The sequence below is a fragment of the Choloepus didactylus genome, chromosome 5, assembly GCF_015220235.1.
Source record: "Choloepus didactylus isolate mChoDid1 chromosome 5, mChoDid1.pri, whole genome shotgun sequence".
Lineage (NCBI taxonomy): Eukaryota > Metazoa > Chordata > Mammalia > Pilosa > Megalonychidae > Choloepus > Choloepus didactylus.
The window spans coordinates 86860828-86881583 of record NC_051311.1 but is presented as its reverse complement, the minus strand read 5'-3'; the positions used below and the strand labels follow the sequence as shown (position 1 = coordinate 86881583).

At 39.3% G+C, this 20756-nt stretch overlaps 1 protein-coding gene across 1 annotated transcript in view; it reads left to right on the top strand.

Moving 5' to 3' along the window:
• The first annotated feature begins 5611 nt into the window (after positions 1-5611).
• DLD (dihydrolipoamide dehydrogenase) overlaps positions 5612-20756 on the top strand; it is a 49155-nt gene continuing 34010 nt past the window's right edge. The window contains exons 1-2 of the mRNA XM_037836379.1: positions 5612-5807; positions 7393-7471. Coding sequence (XP_037692307.1) covers positions 5769-5807; positions 7393-7471 — 118 coding nt within the window. The 5' untranslated portion in view covers positions 5612-5768. The remainder of the gene's footprint in view (positions 5808-7392; positions 7472-20756) is intronic.

Below are 20756 nucleotides of genomic sequence, written 5' to 3'. Positions count from 1 at the left end.
ACTGGAGGCCACTCCTTCTGCCAGTGGGGTGAACTCTAAATTGTCATGGTTTCTTTGTGCCACTCCTTTCGATTCATGTCCTGGTGGGAGCATCCAATTGGCAGAGCTTAGATCCTGTGCCTGATCTAGCTGCTGGGACCAGGAGAGTGGTCAACTGGGTGTCACAGTGGAGTTTGGTCTCAGACTCTAGTGGATCCCTCAGACTTGGAAAGGGGGTCCAATGTAGGACAGCCCCCAAAGTAACAAACATCAACTACCAGTAGCTACTGTGACTAATGTGTGGTTCTCCATTCCAACTCAGTGTGAAGGCACTGTAGACTTTATACCTAGAAGGGATATTGTAGCCCCTCATTTTAAATTTTGGGAAACTTAGGTCTCAAGAAATGACTTACACTAGATTACACAGAAATTGAAAAGCAGTCAGGTCTAGCACTTAGGTTTCCTAATTGCAGTCTAGTTCTTCTTACAACATACCATTCTTTCCTGTCTCTGAAATGAACATGGTAATAATGCATACTGCCTGGAACATTGTTTCCATCCTCCTTGCCCAGGAGACTTCTCATGCTTTGGATTTTTTTTTTTTTTTTTTTTTTTTTTTTTTTTTTTTTTTTTTTAGGAAAGAGCAGGAAGAAGAGTTGATAAATGGCAATAATTACCAGTGAAATGTCCTCTCCATTAGCATTTACCATCACCCATGACCAACTCTTGTGGCAGGCATGCTTTGGATCTTAACTCAAACATCACTTCCTTCCCTGACTTGCCTAACTGGGCCAAATCCCCTTTTAGATCACCATGCTCCTTCATGGCACTTATCACCATTATGCTTTTAAAAATTTCATTATGAAACTATTTGATTAATGCTATGTCCCTATTAGAATATAAATTCCACAAGGGCGGGGGCTGGTTCTGTCTTTGCTCTCTGTTGCCTCCTCAACTTTTAGCACAGTACCCAGCACATAGTGGGCATTCAGTGACCTGACCACTGGATCAGTGAAGGAGTGAGTGGATGCAGACAGCTTGTAAACTAGGAAGCACCATTCAGGTTATTATTACAGTTATTACTGCTACTACCACAGTGGTTACAATTAATGTCAAGGTGAGAGTCAGGTGGCCTGAGCAAGAGAGTGGACTTCATCAAGCCTGTCTTCTCTTCTTTGACTTCTCTTCTTTTTATTCGGCTTGTGCCCTCCCAGGCACCTGATCACCACTTGTCATACACTCTGCTCCATTCCCCCCTCCCAGTGGGCAGTTCCCTACCCTCCAGAATAATCTCCCATACTCACCCAAGCATCCAGAAAAAAATTTAATAGATGAACAAATTCACAGAGCTGTCCTGAAGATTGAATGGAGAAATGATGCAAAGCCACCAGTATAGGGTTTAGAACATTTATTCAACAGATGTTAATTCCCTTTCTCTCTTTTCCATAAGAGGAGAATTACAGCCAGCAGCCAAGAGCCTACTTTAATACAGAAAGCTTGGGAAAGAAACAAAAGGAATGGATCTCTTAATGGGAAGTTTTCAGACCAGGAGTTAGGGCAGTTGTTGGATGAGGCAGAGATATTTTGGAATAGGGGCCTTTAAAGAATCCCTCAAATCTCACTGTGTAGGTATCACCACTTTTGCCTTTATCTGAGGCAATTTGGAGTAGGTTGGCAGTACATATGAAGGACTCTGCTTATACAACAGCCTCTTCTAGAGGACCACAGAGCTCAACTAAAAGTAATTTAACAGTGACTGGGACTTGCCCCATGCCTGACACTGTGAGGTGTGTACAGTCTCACTGCCAGCTCCTTTTCAATCTCCCTTATAAGATCTTTTTTTATCAGGTGTTCTCCTGAGTGAGTTCATCCTATACATGCCAACCACTATATAAATGCCAGCAAACTTTCAGGTCTGTGTCTAGAGTTTCTTAGCTCGAAACTTGTGAACATCTCTACTGGGTTGTCCAGTTGGTACCTCCAATTCAATGAACTTAACTCATTTTCTTTTCCCCAAGGCTGCTCTTCCTCCTGTGTTACCTATTTCTGTATTGGTTTCATAGTCTACTCAGCCATCTAAACTGGAAACTTTGAAACTATCTTCAATGCTTCCTTTACTCTCATTCTCCAATCTGGAATTAATAGGACTTGATAATTATAGGAGACCTTATTGATGCCTTGCCTGAAACCCCTTGGTACTCATTGGTTCTCTTCATACCCACCCCATATCTTTCCACTGCAAGCATCAGGGACTCTTTGAGGGCTTTCTCTGGCTGCTGGTGCTCCCTCAACCCACCTATGGAGCCATCCAGAAGTGCTAGAGAGTTAAAGCCCCTGGAGCAACACTTAACCAATGAATGCTGGAAGATGACAGATATATTTTGGATAGGAAAACTCTGAAGCATGCTCTATGCAGTCTCCCTGAGGTCCCAATGAGTTTGAGCCCCAGTTGCCCACAGTGGTAATCTACTCATTTCCATCCCTTTCATTTTCCATCCCTTTTCCACCCCTTACTGGTGCTTCCTTGGATCACCTCTCAAATAAACTGCTTGTACTCAAATGCTTTTCTCTGGGCCTGTTTCTAGGGGAATCCAACTAAAACAGCGATTTGTTAGATAGTGGGATCAAGGGAGGAGTTGAGATTGGCTACAATGTTTTTACTATGGGTGACTGGGCAGTTGGTATCATTAATCATAAATGTAAAGGATAAAATATGTATTTTTTATATTTTAGATATTAGAGCATTGAAATGGAGGGCCTTCAGGACAGTCCAGTTGGATATGGTTGGTAGTTGAAAATATGGAGTTGGAGAAGAGAAGTAAAGATTAGAGATAAGGATCAAGGAGTTTTCAGTGTATGCAGATATGTGTTAAAGCCAGGAAAATGGGTAAGATGGCCCAAATGCTTCTATATACTGGGAAAAACAGGAGGCTAAAGACAAATTCTTGTGAAACATCAAGGTTTAAGATGTTAGAGGAAGAAGAACCATTAGAGGAAACTGAGAGGATAGAGTATCCCCATTGTGCTCTGTCCCTAGATAATACTTAAGTGTGGCCATTTTGTTGACCACTTAAACTTCTGGCCTATTAGCATTATGAAGGGACATTTTAGTTTAAGGCTTACTGAGTTTCTTGTACTGGAGAAAAAAGGAATTAGGATTCACTTTAACAGGAGAGAGGGAAAGGTTTGTGGAGAAGGGAACTAATGTTGGTTAAATGCTTACCATGTGCCAGACTCTGTACGTATTTTATCTATTTAATACTCACAACAACCTTATGGGGTGGGATAACATCCTTATGTTATCCTTGAAGAAACTGATGATCAGAGAAGTTAAGAAATGTTCACAATCTTCCATGTTTTTTTTACTAAATGAAGAAGCAAGGGTCCACCTGCCTGTTCAACTGCAAAACCTATGTTCTTGCCACTGCATCTGAAAAAACAATGAACTGTCAACTAGCTTATTTAGAATTTCCTTTTTTTAAACTAGTAGAGGCCGTGTTTTGAAAGGCCATGTTTTGAAATATTTTGCTTGCCTAACTTATTGTGATTTTAATAAATAATTCATTTCCCATTAACTCATTTAAATTAATTTAGGATATTTGTAACTGGCAGTTAGAACTTCTGATCCATTTAAAGCAACCACTCTTAAGAATTGGAATAAGTGCAAGACAGTATCAAAAGATTTAAATATGGTTTTCCTCTTACCTAGCAAATCTTCTGGGAATTTATTGCAAGGAAATAAGTCTTTCTGTGCAAAGACTTAGCCACAGGATGTTCATAATATTGAAAAATTGGCAGTGGCCTAAAAACCTTAATAATAAGGAATAGTTAAACAAATTAGGGGGCATCCATTTAAAAATACTAAGTAGTCATTAAATATAATGTGGTAGGTGAATATTAACATTGAAAGTGCTCACGAGATAGTGTTAAGTGAAAAAAATCAAGTTAACGAAACAATTATGGTCTAATTTTTGGCTACTTTAGCTGCTGGTGTGGGCCATCCCAGAATATTTACATGAATTGGCATTCATTCAGGTCTTTGTACTGGCTGAGGAGAAAAAGGCATAGTTGGAAGAAGAGGTGGGGAGGAGAGTAGAAGGATATGGGGAAGTAAGGCTTTTATTTCCCTACGTGACCTCTTACACTGGGTTGAGCTTCTGAGATTTGGGAATGAAAGCTGGAAAAGATGGAGGTGATTTCACAAGAATATTGCAATTCTGGGCAAGAGAGTGGAGGTCAAAAGCTGCTGAACATTCTAGAAAGAATGTATGACTTGGTCCCTAAGTGGAGATGACTACTGAACCGGATGTCAAAGTCTGGCATAGGCCTGAGGAGGAGGGGATTCTCCAAACCTGTGTCATTGTGGATGCTAGTTGTCCCCCAATATCTCTTTGTCCCTTCTTGACTATTAATACATTTTTAGCTAGATACTCAGCTGAACAGACCAAGATTCTCAGATCAGCTAGATGTAGCTTTGTGACCAGATGGAATGAGGATATGATGGCATAAGACAGAGCAGTCATCTTATGATAAAATATGCAAGTCAGGCTTTGATGATGGCAAGATCACAAGATAAAAGGAGCTGGAACTTTGTCACAGGACAGAGCTGCCGGTAATACCTGCTTTTTTACATGGACTCTTACATGAAAGAGAAATGAACTTCTATCCTGTTATTTTAGGGAAATCTGTTACAGCAGCCAAACTAATATGCTAGCTAATGGAAATTTTTGGCATAGTCATTTCTATTTTTGTGATCAAATGGCAATATCTAGGGGGTACTTGAGCATTAATGTTCTAATGAGGACTAGCAACAGTGGTAAAGCCATATCAAATGACTTTGTAAGAAGAGCCATATTGGAAAGAAACAGTGGTGTAATTACAACTGAATGTGGGAATGTGAGTGTTCCTGTTGTCTATTTCTGTGTTAACAAGCCACCTTCAAAATTTAGTGGCTAAATAGTGATAATATTTATTTTCTCACAAATATGAAAGTTGGGCAGTGCCTGGGCAGAAAACATTCATAAAATGTAGAATTAAATTTTATCCACACCATATACAGCTATCACAAAACAAGAATCAGACTCAAGACCTCAGACTTGAAGACAATGATCACCAACCCTTCCATTCTAATTTGCTCTACCAGGGAGGTGTGTTTCCGAACTGGGGAGGTATGGTGTTTTCTACATATTGCCAGTTAGCTCAGCTACTTAGAGCAGATGCTGAAGATGACAATCTGTACCATCCCTTATATGATATTTAACTTGAGGGGTAGTAGTTAAATAGTTAAGACCAAAGGTTTTGGCTTCAGGGCTGCAATCATCTTTTCTTTGCAAAACCCTGGGGGATACTGTTTTAACTTTTCTGGCCTTTTCCAAGAAATGGCCATTTTATGGATGAAGTTAGATAACGCCTAGAAAATGCTGAGGAATGCCTAGCACAATCAACAGTTTGCCAAGCTTTACTTTCTGTACCGTACATAAAGCAAACGACGACTGTTTATTTCATCTTCAAAGTATTATTACATCTTCTGACATTTTGACGCCACCTCCACGTCCTACCTCTCAACGCCCCATTGCCACAAAGCACTACACTCCTTACGACAGCGCACGACGCCGAGATAGAAGGAACGCGTCGTAAGGAGGGCCCGGATCGTGTAGGCCAATCGCGCTGCTCCCGGGCAACGATATAAACTGCACTTGTGCATGCGCAGGGCGGGGAGACCTTGGCGAAGCTGTAGAGGCGTTTCGCGGTTGTGAGAGCATTTGCCAAAAGGAAAGTAACGTGGGAAAATGCAGAGCTGGAGTCGGGTGTACTCCTCCTTGGCCAAGGTGAGGGCTGACTGGGTGTGGTCGTGCTGAGCCAGAAGCACGGAGGGGCCGGTTGACGGGGTGAGAGACGCGGCCAAACTCTGGTGGGGGTAGGGAAAGGCCAGCGGCCTGAAGGGGCCACCCTCGGCCCCGTTTTCCGTGGTCTCGGCGCTGCCCGCACGCGGTTCGGAGGCAACGACTCGTTCTCCGGCACTGGCACCGGCAGCCGAGCGGCAGGCCCGGGCCGTGGTTGTGGAGAGCTACCTTTTCTCCCACCCGTTGTGGCCATCTCTGCCAGCAGTCATTCACATACAACTTCCAAACCCGGATCGAGGGCGAGGCAGGTCAGTCAGAGGCCTTGCCGACTTGGCGGATTAAGTATAAGCCATCCTTGTTCCGTATGGTTTGGTTTTTCATACACTTTTCCTAATCCAGATCCTGGCCCCGGAGTGACCTAACTCTGTAGTGGGGCAGGTAACCTTGGGGCCATTGCTTGAAAGGCGCAGACCCAGTTCACCTCCGACACATGATCCTCGGAATTTCTCAAAGGTCCCTTCAGTGTCTGCAACTTTAAACTAGGGCCCCTTGCCATCCCTCAGCTCGTGCAAGTGGCTGGTATTTTTAATTGCTGCCGGTCATTATCAGTTGCAGTTTTCCCTTTGCATCAGTGTATCAAAAACAGCTGAATTGTATATATGTGGGATCGTGTCTGGGTACTGTATTGATGGAGACTTTAAAAGATAATATAGTGATCTAGCTTCCTTGTTTAAAAAATGACCCCGAGTTTCAGAAAGTAAACATGCTGCTAGCAGTCATGTTTTTAGTGAACGGGAGAGTTGGGACTAAAACTCGGGACTGACTGAGCCTACTATTCTTAGGTCTGCTGTCCTGACCTCAGGTTAAAGAGTTGCCTTGGAATAGAGAATATTACTACCTCACTGTGTGTTTTGTCACTGCCTCCCAGTTGCCTGCTGTGATGGGAGCTGTTTGTTCTGTTTCTTTGTGCCTCCCTGTCCTAAGGAAATAGTGGCCATCCATATTTAGAGATTGTTTGGGGATTAGGATGTAAAATGTAAAACTAGTAGCTCCAGAATGAGTACATTACCTAATGCATCTTCCTAAATTACCTTGTCTAATTTTCTGTTTCTGTTTCATGGCTAGGGAACATATTCATAGATTGTTGGGTAAATATGGAGTGTACATACAAGGGAGGATAGAGTTAGGAAACAGAAATTACAAGAAGATTGTCATAATGTAGGTTATTCTGGTACTTAAGTTAAAACTTTAAGAGCTTTATTTATGAACGCCATGCTTTCTGAAAAATTAATAAAATTTACACTATTGAATCTATTTTTATTAGGTTAAGTATGAGATGGTTTGTTGAATATTCATAATAAAAAGCTAGTATGCAAGTTGAGACTGAAAAGTTTAAATGATTGTTATTGCCAGAGAATTGATAGTGTAACCTCTATGTGGCAGTGGAAGATACATTAACAATCATCATCCAATACTGTTTGCCTAAAATCGTTATGTTTTCCTCAACCTTTAGTAGTTCTTTGTTTTGAATTCATATTTTATATAGTAGAAAAATTTTTTTCTCTTCTAGAGAGGCCATTTAAGTCGAATATCTCATGGCCTACAGGGAGTTTCTGCAGTGCCTTTGAGAACTTACACAGATCAACCAAGTAAGTACTTTGTTAGTAAAATGGTTTTTCCTCAAATAAGTTGACGTTCCATTATGTTAAAATGTAAAAGAAAATGAATATTAAAAATACTAATAATAATCAGTTTTAGAATTCATTTGTTCACATATTTATTCATTTAGATGTTTATTGAGCACATAGTGTGTTCCATGCGGTGAACAAAGCAAAGCCCTGCTCTTATGGAACTTATAGTCTGGTGATAAGGGACAAACAGTCACTTTTGGGATTGGTAAGTGATAATTAGAGTAAGTTACTGGAAGGAAGGGAGACATTTAGAGATGATATCTGTGCAGAGGTATGAGTGCAGAGGGAGTGCGATTATTTCAGGCAGAAGGAAACAGCAGTGAGAAGGGTCTGAGGTGGGAATTAGCTTGTGAAGTTTTTAAGGAATAGTAAAAAGGCTGGTGTGGCTAGAGCAGAGATCCATAGAATGTAAAATCTGAGAAGTAGGCAGGGCTCAGATCATAGAGGGCTTTGTAAGCCAGGGCAGGGAGTTCAGATTTTAGCCAAGTGTGATGGGAAACCACTGAATGGTTTTGAGCAAAGGAGTGATTTTGTATGTTTATATCTTAAAAAGTTAACTCTGTCTACTGGGTACAAATGAGTGTGTTGGTTATTTCACATTGTTTAGAGTGGTAAGATGACCTGTTTTTGACATACTGAATGAAAATCTTGATCTGTTTATTAGCAGTGCATTTTCAAAGACTAGAAGAGTGTACCCTGAAAGGAACCTATTGAATATGGATATTTTCTTCATTATGCTTTTCTATAATTTTAAAATTTTCTATAAAGGATATGTATTTTATATTTTTAAGTATTTAAAACAGGAAGTTAATGGGCTTGTATTAAGGTATTTTGGCCTCCAAGTATCAAGGATATTGATTTTTTACAGTTACCTATTTTGACATTCACTGGGCTCAACCATATGGATTATCAGTAAAATTGCATATGATGTCTTAAAGCTTCATTGTAGAAATCATTAGCAGGGATAAACAGTGACCATCAGTCTTCCTGCATTCTGTGAAGTAATTTTATCCTGTATCCTTAAATATTGCTAAACCATTATGACTGGGTATTTTACTCCTAGAAGAAGAAAGGGAGAGGGATTCTGATAACTAGTGAGCAATAGTGAGTGAGTGGTTTATCCTAGTTTCGAACAAGTCAAGGTATTCTTTAAGAAAATATTAGTTTGACTGTGAGGGAAAAAGTTGGACCCATAATACTCCTTTCTTTCTTTCTTTCTTTCTTTCTTTTTTATTTAAACAGTTCAACAGTACAGTCTTAATCATTTATTTTGAAATGTGGTGTCCAGGTTTACATTTTTTTAAAATTCAGTTTTGAGACATATTCACATACCATACAGTCATCCATGGTGTACAGTCAGCTGTTCACAGTACTATCATATAGTTGTGCTTCATCACCCATATCTATTTTTGAACATTTTCCTTATACCAGAAAGAATAAAAATAGGAATAAAAAATAAAAATAAAAAAGAACACCCAAATCACCCCCCCCTCAATCCCACCCTATTTTTCATTTATTCTTTGTCCCCATTTTTCTACTCATCCATCCATACACTGGATAAAGGGAGTATGAGCCACAGGGTTTTTCACAATCACATGGTCACCCCATGTAAGCTAAATAGTTATACAATTGTTGCAGTTTGATAGTTTCAGGTATTTACTTCTAGCAATTCCAATACACTAAAACCTAAAAAGGGATATCTATATAGTGCATAAGAATGCCCACCAGAGTGACCTCTGGACTCCATTTGAAATCTTGCAGCCACTGAAACTTTATTTTGTTTCATTTTGCTTCACCCTTATGGTCTAGAAGATGTTCTTAATCCCATGATGCTGGGTCCAGGTTCATCCCCAGGAGTCATATCCTACGTTGCCAGGGAGGGTTACACCTCTGGGAGTCAGATCCCACATAGGGGGGAGGGCCAAGTTGGCTTAGCTGGAGAGAGAAGGCCACATCTGAGTGACAAAGAGGTACCCTGGGGGAGACTCTTAGGCACAATCGCAAGCAGGCTTAGCCTCTCCTCTGCAGTAACAAGCTTCATAAGGGCAGTCCCCAAGATAGAGGGCTCAGCATACCAAACTGTCAGTCCTCAATGTTTGTGAGAACATCAGCAACAACCCCAGCAGGGAAGTCTGACATTTCTGCATTTTCCCCCAATTCCTCGGGGGGGGGGGGGGGCCTGCATATATATTTTTATTTTCTGCCCAAATTCCTTTTGGATGTATCGCTATTTCACACTAACTTGTACAAATCTACCAGATCTCACTTCCTATTCAAAGTTCCATGTAATCATGGTATTTGAATAAACTGACTGTGCAAGTTAAATTATTTAGCATACTACGGAAAATATAGATCTTGCACCAAATAAACATCTCTTCCCTTGGTCTCACACAGAAGTTGAAGTTTTAAAACACAGTCACTATTGTCCTTTACCCTTTGGTCTGATTTGCCTTGGTCCTAACCAGATCTGCTTCATTCATATCTCTAATTGAAGTCCGAACTCTTTTTCAGCTTTTTTACCAGTTGCTGCACGAGGTAATACTGACATTTATAGCTGCCGAGCTCTAGCTCTGAGTTTCAGGTGTCACACAGATACCCAGAGTTCCAGCTGTGTCATATTGCAAAGGGATCAGCATTTGTCTTTTTCATCTTCTCCATTATTCCCTTCATTCCCATAATTTCTGCCGTTTGTTTTTTTCAAGTTTCTGACTTCTTTATGGTCATGCACTCTCTTCCTTATATCCTTTATCTCTTTTGTAATATCTTCCCTCAGTTCATTGAATTTATTTAGCATTAGTTGTCTGAACTCCGGTATTGGTTCAACTATTAGTTTGTTTCTTTGGCTGGTCCGTACTTTCATGTTTCCTAGTATGGCTTGTTATCTTAAGCTGTCTAGGCATCTGACTTTCTTGATTAGTTTATTCTGGAGCTCATTTTCACTCTTTTACCTAAGGGTTTTCTTGTTGTCTGGCTTCGTTCTCTAACCTTTGGTGTTCAGTTCAGCTTACTCTAGACCTCTAACTTAAGTTCTGTTTAGTTGATCAGAGTTTTTCACCTCTTATTTTTCTGTTTTTTTTTTCGCCCTGCCTCTATGTAGCCTTTTTGTGAGAGGATCTCCTCAGATATGTTCAACCCCATTCAGGTTTTTCCAGTCCAGAGATGCCCAGGTGTCCGGAGAAGGATTTGGAGTTTCTCTGAGCTCGAGATTGTCCTGTGCCTCTAGACTGTGCTTTTCCTATCCTGTCCAGCAGGTGGTGCTCGTCAGCCCACAGCTCCCCACCAGTGTAAAGAGGTAGGGTGCCTTTAGTTCTCTGCAGACTCTATCCTTGTCAGGGGTGTGGCTGACTGAAGCTGGTTTCTATTTTCCAGAACATGAGCTGGACCATGCCCCCCCGCCCCTTTTCTTGGGGACATTATACCCTTTAAGGAATTGTCTCCCCCACTAGGTTCATTGCTTTGTCTGTCAGACCTATCTCAGCTCTCCATTGCCTGATTCCAGAGGCCAGTTGCAAATATTTGAGGCTTTCTGTAAAGAGCTACTTAGAATAGTTATTTAAAAAAAAAAGAAGGAAAAAAAAAAAAACAAAAAGAAAAAAGAAATCCCTTTTTAAGGCCTTTCCCCAGCCCCCAAGTTTTGTCAGTTTCAGTATAGAGGATTTAAACACGTGCGCTTTAGGCTATTACCTCTTTCTCCTGGATAGTTACTCTCTTAGCCCCTTTTATTCACAGGGCTATTGAATTGTGGAAAGATAAGGAGTCAGCTATTACTTCTTTCACCTGGATAGTTACACTCCAGCATCTTTTATTCCGCCCTTGCCAGGGTGCTATTGAATTGTAAAAAGATGAGTCAGAGAGCAAGAAAACAAAAGTGGAAAAAAAGTAGAAAAAAAAGCAAGCATTTTTGGAGCCACCGAATTAGAGCCCAACTGGATGCCCACTTCTTTGTGCCCCCCTTTCCTGGAGCCCAGCCCTTCTCCAGCACCCCGAACACCCCTAACTCCAAAAGTTAATTAATTGGTTAATTAATTTGGCATTTGAGGCTGGGTTGAGCCTCCCTTCTTGCTCCCAGCACAGATTGTTACTTTTTCCCTTGGGGAGCCAGCTCCAAGACAGTCTGCCATGTCTGGGGTGGGGGTGGGGCGCCATCCCCTTGCCAGGGAAACTTACAGGTTTCGCTGGGATCTCAGCTGTTCCACCTGTTCCAGACTAGTGTATGATGCATGACTGGTCACTGAAGACCCTGAAAACACTGTTTCATACAGTTCTTGGCTATTTACCAACTGCCCTCGAGGAGTAACTAAATTCCACATCCCACCACTCCGCCATCTTGCCTTGCCCCCTCCCCATGACACTCTTTGTCTCCAAGATGTTTTTGTTAAATGGGAATTTTCTTTTCCTCAAGAGTGCAAGCTTCATTGGGGCCACAAAAATGATATCTGGTATACGGTAGTTTCTCAGTACATACTTAGGGTATAAATGATACTTGGGGCCATGTCTGTTAGTGTTCTGTTACAAGAATCCAGTATGGTGCATGGCACAAAATAAGTAATCTTCAATGACAGTAATAACGGATGCATTGAGGGCTGACTTTATCTCAGGCACAATCTTTAAATTCTCATGGCCATCCTATAGGAAATGTGCTGTTATTTCCTCCATTTTACAGATGAAGGAGCTGAGTTTCAGACTTCCCAGCTAGTAAATGACAGAGCGGAGACAATCCTTTTGACTCAGGAATCTGTTCTCTTAATCACCATTGTATTATGTTTGCTTTGCTACGCGAGTGTTGGTTGACTGGCTTGAGGAATTCAAAGCTTATGATACAGAAACTTTTAAAACACCTGGGAGATATTTGAATATCCTTACGAACCAAAAGCATCAGCATTTGAAAACTTGTTGATATGACCTTCCATTTCATGACAGCAATAGACTTGTGGTGTTTAATCACATTTATTACATTCATGCATTCATTTTTTTATTTATTCATTCATAATTTAAATATCAGATGTCTACTCTGCACTAGTTATTGGGCTGGCTGTTGGGATATGGCAGTGAACTTACAGTATAGTACAACAAATAATTTACTGTAATTGTGATAACAGGTACCAAGGCTAAAACTAGGGAGGTATGAAATGTATCTAGTTTGGGGATGGGAACAGAATTGTTAACCAAGGAAATGATGTTATCTGAAAAGGGTTGGGGTGGTAATGGGGGGAGGTGTTCCAGGCAGAAGTAAGAGCATGTAGGAATTTTTTTTTTCTGAAATAATTTTGAACTCACAGTACAGTTACAAAGATAACACAGAACCCACACAGAGAACTCCAGCATGCTCCTTACCCAGATACCCAGATATGCCTACTTCTAACATTTTGCCAATTTGTTGTATCAGTCTTTCTGTCCCTGTCTCTCTTTTCTAAACATTTGAGAGTAGGTTATATACATCGTGCTTCTTAAACACTAAGAACAAGGATGTTCTCTTATATAACTACCCAAAATACAGTTACCAAGTTCAAAAAGTTTAGCACTGATATAAAGCTTACAGACTGTATTCTGATTTTTTCATATGTCCCAATAATGTCCTTTTGAACATTTTCTCCTCCATTATTAGATCCAGTCCAGTATTATGTATTGCATTTAATTGTCATTGTCTCTTCAGTCTCTCTCTCTTTTTTTTTAAATTGTGGAAACACATACATCGTAAACTTTCCCATCTCAGCCACTCCCAAGCATACAATTCAGTGGGGTTAACCACATTCACAATGTTGTGCTACTCTCACCTCTGTCCATTACCGGAATTTTCTCAGCACCCCCACCTGCTAACCTGTACTTTACTTTCTGCCTGTATGAATTTGCATATTCTGGTTATTTCATATGAGTAGAACCGTACAATATCTGTCCCTTTGAATCTGAGTTATTTCACTCCGCATGATGTCTTCACAGTTTCCAACTCAAGCAGGAGTTGAGGCACCATGTTGTAAAATGTATCAGAACTTTATTCCTTTTTACAGCTCAGTTATATTCTACACTATATGTACCACATTGTGTCCATTCATCGGTTTTTGGACACTTGGGCTGCTTTCACCTTTGGGCTATTGTTAATAAAGCTACTGTGAACATTGGTTTACAAATATTGTCCAAGTCTTTACTTTAATTTCTTTTGAGTATATACCTAGAAGTGGGATTGATGGGTCATATGATAGTTCTGTGTCTAACTTTTCTGGGGACCTGCCAAACTTTTCCACAGTGACTGTACCATTTTACATTTGTACCAATAGTATACTAAGGTTCCTGTTTCTCTACATCCTCGCCAGAATTTGTTAGTTTCTGTTTATTACTATTCTTAAATAATAGCCATTATGCTTGGTATGTAATGATATCTTAATGTGGTTTTGATTTGCATTTCTCTAATGACTAATGATGTTGATCATCTTTTCATGTGCTTATTAGCTATTTGCATATCTTTGGAGAAGTATCTATTCAAGTTTTTGGCCTAGTTAAAATTTTTTTTTGTCTTTTTCTAGTTAAGTTACATAAGTTCTTTATATAGTTGGGATAGTAAACCCTTATCAAATACAGGCATACCTCATTTTATTGCATTTTGCAGATAATGCGTTTATTTACAAATTGAAGGTTTGTGGCAACCCTGTGTAGATCAAGTCTGTTGGTACCATTTTTCTAACAGCATGAGCTCACTTCATGTCTCTGTATTTTAATTAAGATATTTACATTGTTTTTTTTTTTTTTTAGACATAATGCTATTGTACACTTAATAGGCGGCAGTGAAGTGTAAATATAACTTTTATATGCACTGGGAAATCAAAACATTTGAGTGACTGGCTTTATCGTAACATTTGCTTTGTTGTGGTGGTCTGGAACTGAACCTGCAGTATCTCTGAGGTATGCCTGTATACGTTTGCAAATATTTTCTCCCATTCTCTTCATTTTCTTTTTTTTTCCCTCTTCATTGTCTTTTCACTTTCTCAACAATGTCCTTTGATTCACAAAAGTACATAATTTTGATGAAGTCCAATTTATCTATTTTTTTCTTTTATTGCTTATGCTTTAGAGATAAAGTCTAAGAATCTATTGCCTAATACAAGATCCTGAAGCTGTTTCCTTGTTTTTGCTTTCAAGAGTTTTTAGCTTTTGTGCTTACATTTAGGTTGTCGGTCTATTTTGAGTTAATTTTTATATAGGGTATGGGGTACGGTTCCACTTTCATTCTTCTGCATGTGGGTATCCAGTTTTCCCAGCATCATTTGTTGAAGAGACTATTCTTTCCTTACTGAGTGAACTTGGCACCCATGTCAAAAATGAATTGACCATAGATGTGTGGGCTTGATTCCATTGGTCTATGTATCTATCTTTGCTGCAGTACCATACTGTTTTGATTACTGTAGCTTTGTAATTAACTTTTTTTGTGTGATAACTTTTTTTTTAATCATCATTTTATTGAGATATATTCACATACCACGCAGTCATACAAAACAAATTGTACTTTCGATTGTTTACAGTACCATTACATAGTTGTACATTCATCACCTAAATCAATCCCTGACACCTTCATTAGCACACACACAAAAATAACAAGAATAATAATTAGAGTGAAAAAGAGCAATTGAAGTAAAAAAGAACACTGGGTACCTTTGTCTGTTTGTTTGCTTCCCCTACTTTTCTACACATCCATCCATAAACTAGACAAAGTGGAGTTTGGTCCTTATGGCATTCCCAATCCCACTGTCACCCCTCATAAGCTACATTTTTATACAACTGTCTTCGAGATTCATGGGTTCTGGGTTGTAGTTTAATAGTTTCAGGTATCCACCACCAGCTACCCCAATTCTTTAGAACCTAAAAAAGGTTGTCTAAAGTGTGCGTAAGAGTGCCCACCAGAGTGATCTCTCGGCTCGTTTTGGAATCTCTCTGCCACTGAAGCTTATTTCATTTCCTTTCACATCCCCCTTTTGGTCAAGAAGATGTTCTCCATCCCACGATGCCGGGTCTACATTCCTCCCCGGGAGTCATATTCCACGTTGCCAGGGAGATTCACTTCCCTGGGTGTCTGATCCCACGTAGGGGGGAGGGCAGTGATTTCACCTTTCAAGTTGGCTTAGCCAGAGAGAGAGGGCCACATCTGAGCAACAAAGAGGCATTCAGGAGGAGACTCTTAGGCACAAATACAGGGAGGCCTAGCCTCTCCTTTGCAGCAACCGTCTTCCCAAGGGTAAAACTTATGGTAGAGGGCTCAACCCATCAAACCACCAGTCCCCTATGTCTGTGGTCATGTTAGCAACCATGGAGGTGGGGTAGGCGAATACCCCTGCATTCTCCACAGGCTCCTCAAGGGGGCACTACATCTTTTTTTTTTTTTTTTTCCTTGTTTGTCTTTTTTCTTTTTTTTTTTTTTTTTAACTTTCCCTTCTTTTTAAATCAACTGTATGAAAAAAAAGTTAAAAAGAAAACAAACATACAATAAAAGAACATTTCAAAGAGACCATAACAAGGGAGTAAGAAAAAGACAACTAACCTAAGATAACTGCTTAACTTCCAACATGTTCCTACTTTACCCCAAGAAAGTTACATAATATAGCAACATTTCAGTGAACTTGTTCCTACTACATCCATCAGAAATTAACAGACCATAGTCATTTCTGGGCATCCCCAGAACGTTAAATAGCTTATCTGTTCTTCTTGGATTATTGTTCCCCCTTCCTTAATTGCTCTCTACTGCTAGTTCCCCTACATTCTACATTATAAACCATTTGTTTTACATTTTTCAAAGTTCACATTAGTGGTAGCATATAATATTTCTCTTTTGTGCCTGGCTTATTTCGCTCAGCATTATGTCTTCAAGGTTCATCCATGTTGTCATATGTTTCACGAGATCATTCCTTCTTACTGCCGCGTAGTATTCCATCATGTGTATATACCACATTTTATTTATCCACTCATCTGTTGAAGGACATTTGGGTTGTTTCCATCTCTTGGCAATTGTGAATAATGCTGCTATGAACATTGGCGTGCAGATATCTGTTCGTGTCACTGCTTTCCGATCTTCCGGGTATATACCGAGAAGTGCAATCGCTGGATCGAATGGTAGCTCTATATCTAGTTTTCTAAGGAACTGCCAGACTGACTTCCAGAGTGGCTGAACCATTATACAGTCCCACCAACAATGAATAAGAGTTCCAATTTCTCCACATCCCCTCCAGCATTTGTAGTTTCCTGTTTGTTTAATGGCAGCCATTCTAACCGGTGTTAGATGGTGTCTCATTGTGGTCTTAATTTGCATCTCTCTAATAGCTAGTGAAGCTGAACATTTTTTCATGTGTTTCTTGGTCATTTGTATTTCCTCTTCAGAGAACTGTCTTTTCATATCTTTTGCCCATTTTATAATTGGGCTGTCTGTACTATTGTCATTGAGTTGTAGGATTTCTTTGTATATGCAAGATATCAGTCTTTTGTCAGATACATGGTTTCCAAAAATTTTTTCCCATTGAGTTGGCTGCCTCTTTACCTTTTTGAGAAATTCCTTTGAGGTGCAGAAACTTCTAAGCTTGAGGAGTTCCCATTTATCTATTTTCTCTTTTGTTGCTTGTGCTTTGGGTGTAAAGTCTAGGAAGTGGCCTCCTAATACAAGGTCTTGAAGATGTTTTCCTACATTATCTTCTAGGAGTTTTATGGTACTTTCTTTTATATTGAGATCTTTGGTCCATTTTGAGTTAATTTTTGTGTAGGGGGTGAGGTAGGGGTCCTCTTTCATTCTTTTGGATATGGATATCCAACTCTCCCAGCCCCATTTGTTGAAAAGACCATTATGGCTCAGTTCGGTGACTTTGGGGGCCTTATCAAAGATCAGTCGGCCATAGATCTGAGGGTCTATCTCTGAATTCTCAATTCGATTCCATTGATCTATATGTCTATCTTTGTGCCAGTACCATGCTGTTTTGGCAACTGTGGCTTTATAATAAGCTTCAAGTCAGGGAGTGTAAGTCCTCCCACTTCGTTTTTCTTTTTTAGAGTGTCTTTAGCAATTCGAGGCATCTTCCCTTTCCAAATAAATTGGATAACTAGCTTTTCCAAGTCTGCAAAGTAGGTTGTTGGAATTTTGATTGGGATTGCATTGAATCTGTAGATGAGTTTGGGTAGAATTGACATCTTAATGACATTTAGCCTTCCTATCCATGAACATGGAATATTTTTCCATCTTTTAAGGTCCCCTTCTATTTCTTTTAGTAGAGTTATGTAGTTTTCTTTGTATAGGTCTTTTACATCTTTGGTTAAGTTTATTCCTAGGTACTTGATTTTTTTAGTTGCTATTGAAAATGGTATCTTTTTCTTGAGTGTCTCTTCAGTTTGTTCATTTCTAGCATATAGAAACATTACTGACTGATGTGCATTAATCTTGTATCCCGCTACTTTGCTAAATTTGTTTATTAGCTCTAGTAGGTGTATCGTCGATTTCTCAGGGTTTTCTAGATATAAGATCATATCATCTGCAAACAATGACAGTTTTACTTCTTCTTTTCCAATTTGGATGCCTTTTATTTCTTTGTCTTGCCGGATTGCCCTGGCTAGCACTTCCAGCACAATGTTGAATAACAGTGGTGACAGCGGGCATCCTTGTCTTGTTCCTGATCTTAGAGGGAAGGCTTTCAGTCTCTCACCATTGAGTACTGTGCTGGCTGTGGGTTTTTCATATATGCTCTTTATCATGTTGAGGAAGTTTCCTTCAATTCCTACCTTTTGAAGTGTTTTTATCAAAAAGGGATGTTGTATTTTGTCAAATGCTTTTTCAGCATCTATTGAGATGATCAATTGATTTTTCCCTTTCGAGTTTTTAATGTGTTGTAATACATTGATTGTTTTTTCTTATGTTGAACCATCCTTGCATGCCTGGAATGAACCCCACTTGGTCATGGTGTATGATTTTTTTAATGTGTCTTTGGATTCGATTTGCAAGTATTTTGTTGAGGATTTTTGCATCTATATTCATTAGGGAGATTGGCCGGTAGTTTTCCTTTTTTGTAGCATCTTTGCCTGGTTTTGGTATTAGATTGATGTTAGCTTCATAAAATGAGTTAGGTAGTGTTCCATTTTTTTCAATGTTTTGAAAGAGTTTGAGTAAGATTGGTGTCAGTTCTTTCTGGAAAGTTTGGTAGAATTCCCCTGTGAAGCCATCTGGCCCTGGGCATTTATTTGTGGGAAGATTTTTGATAACTGATTGGATCTCTTTGCTTGTGATGGGTTGGTTGAGGTCTTCTATTTCTTCTCTGGTCAGTCTAGGTTGTTCATATGTTTCCAGGAAATTGTCCATTTCTTCTACATTATCCAGTTTGTTGCCATACAGTTGTTCATAATATCCTCTTATAATTTTTTTAATTTCTTCAGGATCTGCAGTTATGTCACCTTTTTCATTCATTATTTTGTTTATATGGGTCTTCTCTCTTTTTGATTTTGTCAGTCTAGCTAGGGGCTTGTCAATCTTGTTGATCTTCTCAAAGAACCAACTTTTGGTGATATTTATCCTTTCTATTGTTTTTTTGTTCTCTATGTCATTTATTTCTGCTTTAATCCTTGTTATTTCTTTTCTTGTACTTGGTTTAGGATTGGTTTGCTGTTCATTTTCTAGCTTCTTCAGTTGATCCATTAGTTCTTTGATTTTGGCTCTTTCTTCCTTTTTAATATATGCGTTTAGTGCTATAAATTTCCCCCTTAGCACTGCTTTTGCTGCATCCCATAGGTTTTGGTATGTTGTGTTCTCATTTTCATTCGTCTCTATATATTTAGCAATTTCTCTTGCTATTTCTTCTTTAACCCACTGATTGTTTAGGAGTGTGTTGTTTAACCTCCAGGTATTTGTGAATTTTCTAAGTCTCTGATGGTTATTGACTTCTAATTGTATTCCATTGTGGTCAGAGAATGTGCTTTGAATAATTTCAATCTTTTTAAATTTATTGAGGCTTGTTTTATGTCCCAGCATATGATCTATTCTGGAGAAAGTTCCGTGAGCACTAGAAAAGTATGTGTAACCTGGTGATTTGGGATGTAATGTCCTGTAGATGTCTGTTAAATCTAATTCATTTATCAGATTGTTTAGGTTTTCAGTTTCCTTATTGGTCTTCTGTCTGGTTGATCTATCTATAGGAGAGAGTGATGTGTTGAAGTCTCCCACAATTATTGTGGAAACATCAATTGCTTCCTTTAGTTTTGCCAATGTTTCTCTCATGTATTTTGTGGCACCTTGATTGGGTGCATAGACATTTACGATTGTTATTTCTTCTTGCTGAATTGCCCCTTTTATTAGTATGTAGTGGCCTTCTTTGTCTCTCAAAACATCCCTGCATTTGAAGTCTATTTTATCTGAGATTAATATTGCTACACCTGCTTTCTTTTGGCTGTAGCTTGCATGAAATATTTTTTTCCATCCTTTCACTTTCAGTTTCTTTGTGTCCCTGTGTCTAAGATGAGTCTCTTGTATGCAACATATTGATGGTTCATTTTTTTTTGATCCATTCTGCGAATCTATATCTTTTAATTGGGGAGTTTAATCCATTTACATTCAACGTTAAAACCGTGAAGGCATTTCTTGAATCGGCCATCTTATCCTTTGGATTATGTTTGCCATATTTTTCCCTCTCTCTATTAATATCCTTTATTGTACCCATACCGAATCTCTTTAGTACTGAACCTTTCTCCAGGTCTCTCTGTCCTGTCTTTGTTTCTCTGTCTGTAGGGCTCCCTTTAGTATCTCCAGTAGGGCAGGTCTCTTGTTAGCAAATTCTCTCAGCATTTCTTTGTCTGTGAAAAATTTAAGCTCTCCCTCAAATTTGAAGGAGAGCTTTGCTGGATAAAGTATTCTTGGCTGGAAATTCCTCTCACTCAGAATTTTAAATATATCGTGCCACTGCCTTCTTGCCTCCATGGTGGCTGCTGAGTAGTCACTACTTAGTCTTATGCTGTTTCCTTTGTATGTGGTGAATTGCTTTTCTCTTGCTGCTTTCAGAACTTGCTCCTTCTCTTCTATGTTTGACAGTGTGATCAGTATATGTCTCGGAGTGGGTTTTTTTGGATTTATTCTATTTGGAGTTCGCTGAGCATTTATGATTTGTGTATTTATGTTGTTTAGAAGATTTGGGAAGTTTTCCCCAACAATTTCTTTGAATACTCTTCCTAGACCTTTACCCTTTTCTTCCCCTTCTGGGACACCAATGAGTCTTATATTTGGACTTTTCATATTATCTAT